General features: G+C 33.0%; 1 protein-coding gene across 2 annotated transcripts; it reads right to left on the bottom strand.

Moving 5' to 3' along the window:
- Positions 1-398: 398 nt before the first annotated feature.
- LOC115719036 (uncharacterized) lies at positions 399-8,867 on the bottom strand. Of its 2 annotated transcripts, none has more exons than XM_030647920.2 (5): positions 8,613-8,867; positions 6,959-7,020; positions 1,895-2,989; positions 1,696-1,812; positions 399-1,583 (listed from the first exon to the last, which is right to left on the bottom strand). In XM_030647920.2, exons 3-5 carry the CDS (start codon positions 2,969-2,971, stop codon positions 651-653), a joined length of 2,127 nt encoding a protein of 708 aa, XP_030503780.2. In that variant the 5' UTR covers positions 2,972-2,989; positions 6,959-7,020; positions 8,613-8,867; the 3' UTR covers positions 399-650. The 2 variants fall into 2 exon arrangements, with proteins under 2 accessions (XP_030503780.2, XP_030503779.2); XM_030647919.2 differs by having other exon boundaries at positions 6,959-7,100; positions 8,613-8,839.
- Between the last annotated feature and the right edge of the window lie 2,087 nt (positions 8,868-10,954).

Genomic DNA, 10,954 nt, shown 5'->3' with positions numbered 1-10,954 from the left:
ATTCAATATTTAATTATTAAATATTATTATAATAATATAAGAAGAAATTACATAATGCGTGTAAAGTATTATTATACATATACTCATTTATTACCATAAAAACTCGTACCATAAATATTTATGCATAGATACATATATTACTTCAGTAATTTAAATAACTTTTTTAAAACTATGGTGGAGTGGGGGTGGGATGATGTATCACCGCTGTCGTTTATTTACTTATCAGTTAAGCCTAACTAAAATATAAAGTCATTTTCCTGATTAACTGTTTGGTGTATACACTTAAAAATAAAAAAAATAAAAAAAATAAAAAAATAAAAAAATAAAAAAAAACCCTGCTTGGCGTATATAGACATAATTCTAAATAATAATAATAACAGTAAAGAATACTAACAGAATGGTAAGCATGAGGAATGTTTCGCCACTAAAACTCAAATACCGGGAGTCTCAAATTCAAGCAGGAAAAGAAAATCCAAAATATAAAAATGTCTACATTGAAATCTCCAGTCTATTTAATCTAGGCAAGCCTCATGAAGCTTTAAATATCATAGTGCAGTAACCTCCCATCAATAATTTAAAATTCCAACTTGCTATCAACCAATTGAACCTGCAGAAGAGCATAAGAAGTATAAAACTTGTTTGCAACATAACTAGCGATAGGTGAAAGATGTGCCGGAATGGTGGTAGCGAGACAAAGACGACAATGGAGCAGGAGCAGGAGCAGGAGCAGGTTCAAGTCTGCTCTGATATGCCTGACTGTAACCTGATAGAGTATCTGAAGCATTAGTAGAGTATAGCCTATCCAAGCGCTCGATTTCTCTCCTATCCAAGCGCTCAACTTCTCTCCTATCCAAGCGCTCAACTTCTCTCCTGTCCAAGCGCTCAACTTCTCTCCTGTCCAAGTGCTCAACTTCTCTCCTTCTCAAGTGATCAGCACCATCAGCCACATAAGTGTCTCTAATTCCGCCAGCAGAATAAGGAATATCATCTCTCCTTAGATAAGGGTCCAATGATGAACCAGGAAAGTAGCGTGCATAATATGGATCCTTTGTATAAGGGTCCAAATCATTAGCAGCCACTGGTGGTGGCAACTCATGCCTAAGACCAAGATTATAGGCTGGGTAGTCTCTTTCATTCAAATACGGATCAGCACGAATTGGGTTGGGTTGTCTTAGAAGATGTTCTCTATCTCTATGGTAAGAATCCAAATTAGGATCAGGAATAAAAGGAGGAGTCAAATTTCTTCTCTCTCCCCGAAGACCATAGGTACGATATTCCTTTTCAGTAAGGTACAGATTTCTATGGCCTTCTTCCCTCTGAACTTCTCGGCGCCCAAGATTCTGATCTCTTTCATCGGATAGCCGACGATTACGATTAGACCTAGAATCATCATGACGAAACCGAGAATCTCTAACTGGTTTCTCACGGTGTGAATGTGATTCTCTTTTTCTTTTTGGGAGTGAGCGTGGTTCTCTCACTTGCTCACGAACTCCCTTGTCCCGAGCAGCTGCTGCTGCTGGTGGGCGGGTGGACACAGAAGTATGAACTTCAGCAGGTCGAAAAAGTCCCATAAGCTTTCTAACCTAAATATAAAAAATTGAACATCATTAGCGCTAAGTAATGAATGACGAACACTCAGGACCCAAAAAAAAAAGCTAAAAAGGGGTAAAAAAAAGGAAAACGAGTAATGCTCACTTGTGGGCGTGAAAGTTCTGTTTTGAACTTGTTTTTCTCATTGTAGTTTTCCTTAATTGCCTTCTTGAAAACACTCTCAGGCAGTGGAAGACAATCTCTATGCACAATGAACCGTACCTAAAATTTAAAATTAATCAGCACAACATTCTAAATAACTAGACATCGAAAAGAAGGGTCTACAGGAAAATGTGTATATGACCTGAGCAGGGAATTTCCCACCAAAAGCTTTTGGCTCAAGTTTTGTGCCACCAGAAGATGAAGCCCTATAAATCCCATATAGAAGTTTCAGATCAAAATCATACAGAAAGAGTTTCATTCCTGGTCTGATAGCCAATACAGTGTCTTTCTTTCCATTTGAAACACCCATGACATGGTAGCGGAAACAATCTGGTTTTGTTTTTCCATTGCACATAAAGATCAGACCATCAACTTTTTCTTTCTTCTTGTCAGTCTGAGGGGTCTTTTTCTTAGAATCATTTTGGTCTTTCTTCTTCTCGGTCTGAGGGCTCTTTGAATCAATTTTTTCTTTCTTCTCCGTCTGAGGACTTTTAGCATCAACGTTTTCTTTCTTCTCAGTTGGAGAGTTCTTAGCATCAATGTTTTCTTTCTTCTCAGTCTGAGGACTCCTGATTGTTTCTGCTTGCTTTACTTTATTCTTTCGATTCCTGTTTGGCCTGCGACGCTTTTCACCTTTCTTGGGGTTTTGTTGGCTCTTATCCAATTCATCAACCTTTTCTTTGTCCTTTTCAGCTTGATTGCTCTCTTCAGTATTTTTTTCATCAGCAGCATTAACCTTTGGTTGGTTTTCTTCTACAGATATATGTTCTTTCGCACTGTCTTCCTCGTCTTCACCCCCTTCTTCTTTACCCTGCAAAACTAAGTTATTCTTCTTCTTTTTGTTGCGTTGAACCTGAGGGCTACCTTTAACTTTTTGAGTTTTCTTCCCATTGACAGCAAAAGGCTTCCTCAGGATTTTCAATTTAGCTTTCAAAGAATTTGGAGTTTTTGTTCCGGATGACTCCGGTTTATCAGATACATTTGAAGGAATCTCCGATGGAATAGTAAATACTTCAGCAGGGATCTCTGATCCTGATCCTGCAGGTTTATCAGATGCTTCTGTAGAATTGTTGGTTGGCTCACTGTGAACCACTTCTACAAGAGTCTCTGTTTGTTGACAAGATGTTTCTGCTGGACTCCCTATGCCTTTGACAGATACTTTGACGGGAGACTCTGTTCCCTTATCACCCTTTCCTACATTATTATCTTCTTGTTCCATGGTCTAGACGTATAAGCTCTATTCAGAAGAGCATTGGGACAGAGAAGAGAAATTAACCAAGAGAAAGGAAATATTAAAGAGAAGAATTTTTGCATTTTCTTCTCCCTACAAGTAACACATTAAAGTAGAGCAATTTACTGGTTTAGAAAAGAATTAGAGGACTAAATATTCGCCCCAAATTCAGTAAAGTTAACCAGGTCAAAAACCCAACTGGTCTGATTCATAGAAACAAACATCACGTTTCCTTCTAACATTATTGAAAAAGGAGAGATAATCATTTATTCAAGAAAAACAAAAATGAACAATAATCCCTCCGTCCCAAGGTCAATATAAAGCTTTCTTATACAGAGCGTGTTGTGCTTTAACTGATTATTTTTCAAAAAAGTGTTAAATAGAAACAATTAGCTACTAAAATAATTATTCAAATAAAAAAACTACTAAAAAAAGTTACAATCTGAACATTTCCATTGAAAAAAAAAATTGCTTTTAACAATAAATTAGTTCAGAATGTACAGTGAAAAATTATCTCTCTGCATAAATATAATTAGGTTTTTTCTACTAAAATTTCCTATCTTATATTTCATCCACACAGAATCAACAAAATCATTGAATAAAGAAAAAAAATTCAAAGTTCAACTCATTATCTGCATACAAAAGGTACAATAGAATTTGTCACCGTGAAAAGTTCGAAGACCTATTTATAGACACACCCTAAACGCTGAGGGAGAGATACACAAACTCTTTCTCTTTTCTTTGCTGATACGAAAAAATTACTTTTATATATTAGAAAGATGGTTGGCTGTGTTGGCCATATTGTATTTTCATCATCTTCCTCACTTCCAACAAAACACTAAGGCTCTGTCTGATAACACTTTTAAAAGTGAATTTTTGTTTTTTTAATCAAAATTATGAAAACACCATTTGAAATTAATGTTCAGTAACAGATTTTGTTTTTTGTTTTATTAATATGAAATCAAATTCAAATAAATTTTAAAAACAGATATTTCATGATTCTAAAAAATTTTAAAATCACTTTTTTTCATTTCCTTCTCTCTCTTGATCGCTCGTCTTCCTCGCTCAGCAGTTCCATGCCAAAAACTCATCCATGGCTTCAGCTATTCCAGGTAAAAATCTCTCCCTCTCCCTCCCTCCCTCCCTCCCTCCCTCCCTCTCTCTCTAATTTTTTCTAGGTTTGAAAAAATCTTTTACTGGTTTTTAGATTTTATCTTTGAATGGATTTTGAAATTGATCTCAAAAATGAGATTTCGAGTTTGAAAAAATCTTTTGCTGTTTTTAGATTTTATCTTTGAATGGATTTTGAGTTTGATCTCTAAAATGAGATTTCGAGTTTAGTCTCTGATCTAAAATGGGTTCTTAGAGAGGTTCAATCCACAAATACGATAACCCTAGTATTTTTGACCTTTCAAATAACACAGATTGTGGTTCTTAGATAGACTTATAGGAATAATTTATTATTTGAGAAATAGTCTTTAATGGGGATTATATATACATATATATCGTTACATACCCTTTAATGCTTCAGTTGCTACTTTCTTTCATGCTCATATATGTCAATATATATATATATAGACATAGGTGTTTATAGTTATGGAATAGAGATGTTTGAGAGAAATATTGAAGTTGATATGTTTAATCTAATTCAACTTATTGGATTTGTTTAACAGTTTTGTTTTCTAGTATAAATTGGACTCTGAATTTTTTGGTCTGTTTTTTTCTTTAAGAATTGAAAATTAGGATTTATATATTGGAAGTTGAAAGTCTAAATAGGGATTGCTCAAAATTTGAAGTGTTTCTTGTTCTTGCTGAAATTTTCAGTTTGGTCTGACTGGCTGCTGGCTTTGAAATTTTTAGATTGCTTGTTTTGTGGTACACATTTTATCTAGTACTCTATTTTATAACAACAAAAATTTCTCTTTGAATTTGATTTCAATATTTGCTATAAGTTTTGATGATAATGTGGGTATCACTTAGTCTTAATATATGTTGGATTATATCCATTGAGTAATAATACCTATTAAGTCAGTGACTATAAGATAGTTTGCAATCTGCTCCAAAAGACTTGGGAAATTTGATTTTTCATGCTTACATTTGGTTAAAAAATTTCCCCTAAACACATAATAACTAATATTTGTAGGATATGACAGCTTTTATGATATCCCTAAAATACCCCACATCACCCCCATTTACACAATCGGACCCCACATCGAACACAATCGAACCCATCGGACCCTATATCAAACCCATCGAACCCCCCCATCGGACCATATATCGGACCCCCCATCGGACCTATGTCTTCTACCTTGCAAACTCACAGTTTCATTCGACCCTATCGGACCCCATCAGACCTTGCCTAAAATCATAGATCTGAGATTCTAAAACCTAAATTTATTCATAAATCTAACAAAATCTATCTTTAACACTTAAATCACAAACAAAATCAATAAAAAAATAAAAAACAGTGGTGGTGCGTCGTGGGTACCGTGAGTCAGTGGTGGTGCGCCGTGGGTCGGTGGGTCTCCTCCGTGGCTAGCGTTTGGGACAATTTGGGGTTTCGGCTAGGGTTGGGACAGCTAGGTTGGGATGAACAGAGAGAATAGAGGGAAGGAGAGAGAATGAGTGTGGGATTTTGAGAGGGGTAGTTTTGAGATTTAGGTAAAGTGGGCCTATTCTAACAATTACCTATAGTTTAAGTTTTCCTAACCAATTAACTCTTAAATCATGCATAAAAAATCAAATTTCCCAAAGACTTTTGAGTAATAAAAAGTTACAATTGTTGTTACTCTAATAAAACTTTGTTGCAAAACTATTCTACTTAACAAAATATCATTGAGTACTTGATGGGTTTGTGGTTCTTTAGTGTTTGTCTTGGTGTAAGTAACTACTATTCCTAACAAATTACAATTGGGTTGTTCAACATTTTCTCTAATAAATCATTTGTAAGATAAGATGTTGTGCTATGTGATATTGAATACCTATACCTTAATTTATTTGATTTTTATTTATCTAAAAATAAAACTTAATAATATTCATAATTTTTTTATTCAAAAAAAGAAAATTTATATTTTTTATTTTTAAAATTGAAAAATAAAAATAATTATAGAACACATTTTTGTTTTTTGTTTTAAAAATTACAAAACAAAAGTGATTAGCGAACACACTTTTGTTTTCTAATTTTAAAATTTAAAAACAAAAATGGTTATAGAACACATTATTGTTTTTTAAAAACAAAAAATTTACTTTCATTTTTCTGTTTTTAAAATTAAAAAACAAAAGTGTTACCAAACGCCACCTAAACTAAACAAATTCTAGAGGCTTATTAAACTTGCAGAAAAAGCTAACAAATTTTCCAAATATATGATTAGCATTCATTAACACGAAAGACTTATTCCTATTTTTCTAAACTATCTTACTATAAAATTAGATATATTGAAGTAATACAATGTGGTGTCAAGTTTCCCCTGATATTCTGAGTGAAAGTATAGTTATATGATTTATATTCATCAATTCATAAAATATAAATTAGATTTTCAAAATTATTTCTCTGTAATTAATAGTGTGGTGTCTAGGTCTTGAGCAATATTCAAAGGTGCTTTTAATATGAAATACCACATAAATGTTAGTATAATATATAGTCATTTCATATTCCTGGTAGAGACGAACAAAATACAAGTTTCAAAATGCTTTCAACGAGAGGGGGAAAAAACAACACCAAGCAAAGCATTCATTTATCATCTTCCTCTTACACTAACAACATCCCAAAACGCAAATGCCCTACTTTGTTTCTAGCATTACATTAACAAAATATATTTACACCTACGAGAAAGAAAACATAATAGTAATGATCTAAGAATTAATCACCTTATACCAATGTTAAAACCATATAATTCAGTACCAAATTCCTAGGATGAATCCACAAGTTATTCATACACAACATTAAGAGAAGAACCAATCAGTGAGAAAATGTACCTCAATTCTTCAGTAGCAGAAACAAATATTATTATTTTGCGTCACTGTGAAACCATGAGCAGCTACCACAGAAAGAAAATCACAATCAGAGGCCAAGAGAATCAGAGACAGAACGGAAGAAAGGGTGAGTGAAACGTAGACACTGAACGAAGAAAACATGGGAGAGAAAGTCAGCAACAGAAAAAGAATTTAGAATGGGCTTGGCGTACGCCTCAACAATAAGAAGAAAAACTTCCTACAATATCATAAAACTCATAAAAAACAACACATAATTCCACAACAAAGTCATAAAATTCAAGAAAATTACTAATTAAGTCTTAAAATCATAAACTAAATTGATAGAAGGTTCAATTTCAAATAAAAAATGGTGAAAGCTCTAAATATAAAAATTTGTTAAGAACTTAGAGGGTTAGGGTTTTTAGGGACATTTTCCTATCTTTTTTATTAAAAATCTGTTAAAAAAAGATCCAAACTAAAGCTCATTAGTCGTTTAAAAGTATGAAATAGCTATTAGAAAAGTTTTTTTAAAAAAAATCCAAAACAGCCCTAACACAGAAAAGAAAAAAAAAAGCCCGCTGTTGAGGTGTGCACCTCATGCGCCTCGGTATGCATCACCTCAGAGGTGTGCGCCTAAAGTCCACCTCGTCAGTGTGAGGCGTATGCCTCAATGACAGCAGCTGCCTCAGCTGCGTTTTTCACTGCCTTGCCTACCGATTTTAAAACTATGCCTATCTCACAGAATTTCTTGTGGCTACTGGCTTAACAGAGTATTTTTAAAAATTCTTTTAGTTTCAACAGAAACATGTCAAATACTAAAACAACAAGGCTTAAGAGATGCAAATGGATAAACCATAATTGTTCACAACTTCCCTAAACAGACTATTAGTTGGTAGCTATTCAATGAAGTATTGTCAAAACTTCTCTAAACAGTATTAATTCGTAACTATTCAATGGCATTGCCTATTTTGCTTCTCCCATTACAATACCAGAATTTTTTTTGAACAACTACAAATTATCTCTCCAATCAACAACACAACATTGTTCCAGGTAACTTATTTGTCACTATGAGTTGTTAAAGTAATTGCAATTCTCCTAGAAACACCATAAATATAAATTAGATTTTGTTTGGAGAGAAGTTTCTCAATGTCACCAAACACTTCTTCAACTACAAGATATAGAATTATCCCAAACTTAAACATAGTCCTAAAATAATAAATATATGTACGAGCAAATACCATACAAATGGGATTCACATGAATGAAACAGAACGAAAAAATTTATTGAACCAAAATCAGAAAACTATGGAAGTTTCATCGGCCCTAGCCCGTGGGTTTCAAATCGAAAAAGATTGAGAACAAAATCTCGGGAACATCCAGATTAGAACAAAGTATCGTATGATTATTAAGACATATTCATAGTATAACGTTTCAACACAATTTCTAAATCTTAGAACAAAACATTATAACCTAATTATGAGAAACCTAACTATTATTAAAAAGAAGAAAAAAGAAAAGAGAATTGGATAATAGCTAAGTAATATCCCTGTAGAATGCCCGTGTAGAACTCTATACAAAACAGAGAAAATCACTTAGAAAACTCAACCAACCATACAAAGTTTCAACCTAACAGAGCCTCAAAATCGTAAGCACAGTACCTGTTGTGAGTGAAATAAATGCTTATCCGGTCAATGAGTGAAACGGAATTCGTCCAATACGATCTCCGATCCCCGATCAGTTAGTGTACGAGGTTGTTAATATTTCTAGTGTAGCGCTGATGAGTTGGTGACAGAACCGAAGAAAGCCTAAAACTAAAAGGGCGATAAGAGATTGAGGAATGAAGAGAACCAAGAAGTTGTGCTGGTGGTATGAATATTTGGATGAGTCTAATGTATATGACTTCTAGTTTTGGGTCTCCTATCATCATTGGGCTAACTCAAATAATACAACAAACCCACTCCTTTATTAAAACTACCCGTAATTTTTTTAATATTTTTAAAATTGCTTTTTTTTTTTCTTTTCAACAAAACAAAACAAATAATTTTTTTAAAAAAATTATCATTAAAGTTAATTTATATTTATGTTATATTAAATGTAATTATATAACAAAAAGTGTTTGTTCTTTTTAAAATATTAAATATCTCTCTTATCTTTTATCTGTTATATTAATTGTGTTTTTTTAACATTGCATTTCAAATTTAAACTCGTTGCACATACTTAAAAAAATTAGGTTAATGTTACGTGTAAGTGATGTTAAGTGAAATGCATGCATGTTGAATTTTTTAATTAGGTAATATATTTTTATTTTTTAATTTTTACGTGCTCTTTAGATATAATCATATATATACATATTTTATATTAGATTAAAACTAGAGATTTTTTCTATAATAAACTAAAAATGGATCAAATTTACATTTATGATCCTAAAAAAGGAAATAAACAAAAATAGAAACTAAAAAGTTGTTAATTACAAAAATACCGGCCAAGGAAAACGGAAACTCCATCTTTTTCGTGACCCAGCCGCATCCTTCTTCGTGACCCAGCCATCCAACCCCAACAACCCATTCTCAACTATTTTTCTTCCAAAATCAGCAAAATCAAAATCTAAAAAAATGTAGATCTCATAGGAAAACAAGTTGAATCCCGAAAATCCAAATACAAAAACGGAAAGGAAAAAAAAAACAGCCAACCTCCATTGATGTACAAAAAAAAACTCAAAAACAACAATCATTGAAAAAAGAAATCGCGATCAGAGGAGAAGAATCGAATAGAAGGAGATCTGGAAATCAAAGAAACTCACCCATGATTGAATCAGAAAGAGAATTGATGGTAAACCAATTTTTTCATGAACGTACTCAAATCTTTTAGTGTAGATTAATAGATATTTGTTATTAATTGATGAAAACCGGATTAAATTGAAATAATAATGAAATATTGGTGAAGCTGAAAAAAAAAAACAACAACGGTTTGCATGAAAATAAACATTAACGCATATAAATAGTTGCTACAGTGTTTTATTCTGAAAACAGTTGTTTACAAGTTGTTTTCAAGTGGAATAATAGTTGTTTGGGATCTGCAAACTAGAAAATATGAATCTATTGTTATTAATTACTGATTGCTTTTAAAATAGTTGTTTGATAGTTGATTTAACAGATATAAATAGTCGTCCAGATGAAAGTGTTAGTTGCAGAAGTTATTGCTGGAAAGAGTTGTTTATTAGTTGTTTTGACAGATTAAAATAGTTGTTTGCAACTACAAAAACTGAACCAAGTAAATAATTTATATTATTTCAGGATACGGAACCATTACAAATATTGGTGCAGAGCAATGGGCATTGGGATGACCATAAAAACTATGTTGAGTATGAATCAAGTGGAGAATTAATTTCCACCAAGTGCACTTTTGAGGAACTAATGAGAATAATGATGGAAGAACTCCAATGCAACCCTGAATCAACACAACTACAACTGAAATATCAACTGAAGGAAGGAGGCCAACCACTACAAATCAAGGATGACAAAAGTTTGTTGTTCTACATAAAACTATTAACAAAGGAGGTTGATTTCACAAGGTACCCATTGTGTGTGAACAAAACCAGCAACACGGCACCACCTAACCAAACAATGGTGTGGAACAATATGATCATGGAATCGTATGACAACTACGCAACACAGGAAGATTTGCAGCAACCTGGAAACAACACGGCAACAACTTCCAAGCAACAACTATCTGCGCAGACGATTAGATCTGCTGAAGATGATACATTTTTCCTAGAAACAGGGACAGTGTCATCAGAATCAACCATACAACTGTTGGGAATTATTTTACCAGGATCTTAGATCTACTCACAAGTATGTTATTTAAACATCCTAAATATGAACTTTCTAAAACGATAAAATAAACACATATAAAGTTAAGAAAACCTTACATTGATGCAGCAGAATTAATGTCTCCTTCCACTCAGATCTCTAACCCTTGATTCCTTTCTGTAGCAGAGTAT

This window comes from Cannabis sativa, chromosome 2, assembly GCF_029168945.1.
Source record: "Cannabis sativa cultivar Pink pepper isolate KNU-18-1 chromosome 2, ASM2916894v1, whole genome shotgun sequence".
Classification (NCBI taxonomy): domain Eukaryota; kingdom Viridiplantae; phylum Streptophyta; class Magnoliopsida; order Rosales; family Cannabaceae; genus Cannabis; species Cannabis sativa.
Note: the sequence above shows the minus strand (reverse complement) of the source record. Positions and strands in the feature narration are given on the sequence as shown.

What these genes read in the sequence shown, in the direction of transcription:
- LOC115719036 (XM_030647920.2), bottom strand. Translation starts at nt 2,971, where the DNA reads ATGGAACAAGAAGATAATAATGTAGGAAAGGGTGATAAGGGAACAGAG. An exon ending in GTGGGAAATTCCCTGCTCAG is followed by an intron (nt 1,813 to 1,894) that starts GTCATATACACA and finishes TTTAAATTTTAG; the next exon opens with GTACGGTTCATTGTGCATAG. An exon ending in CAGAACTTTCACGCCCACAA is followed by an intron (nt 1,584 to 1,695) that starts GTGAGCATTACT and finishes TTTTATATTTAG; the next exon opens with GTTAGAAAGCTTATGGGACT.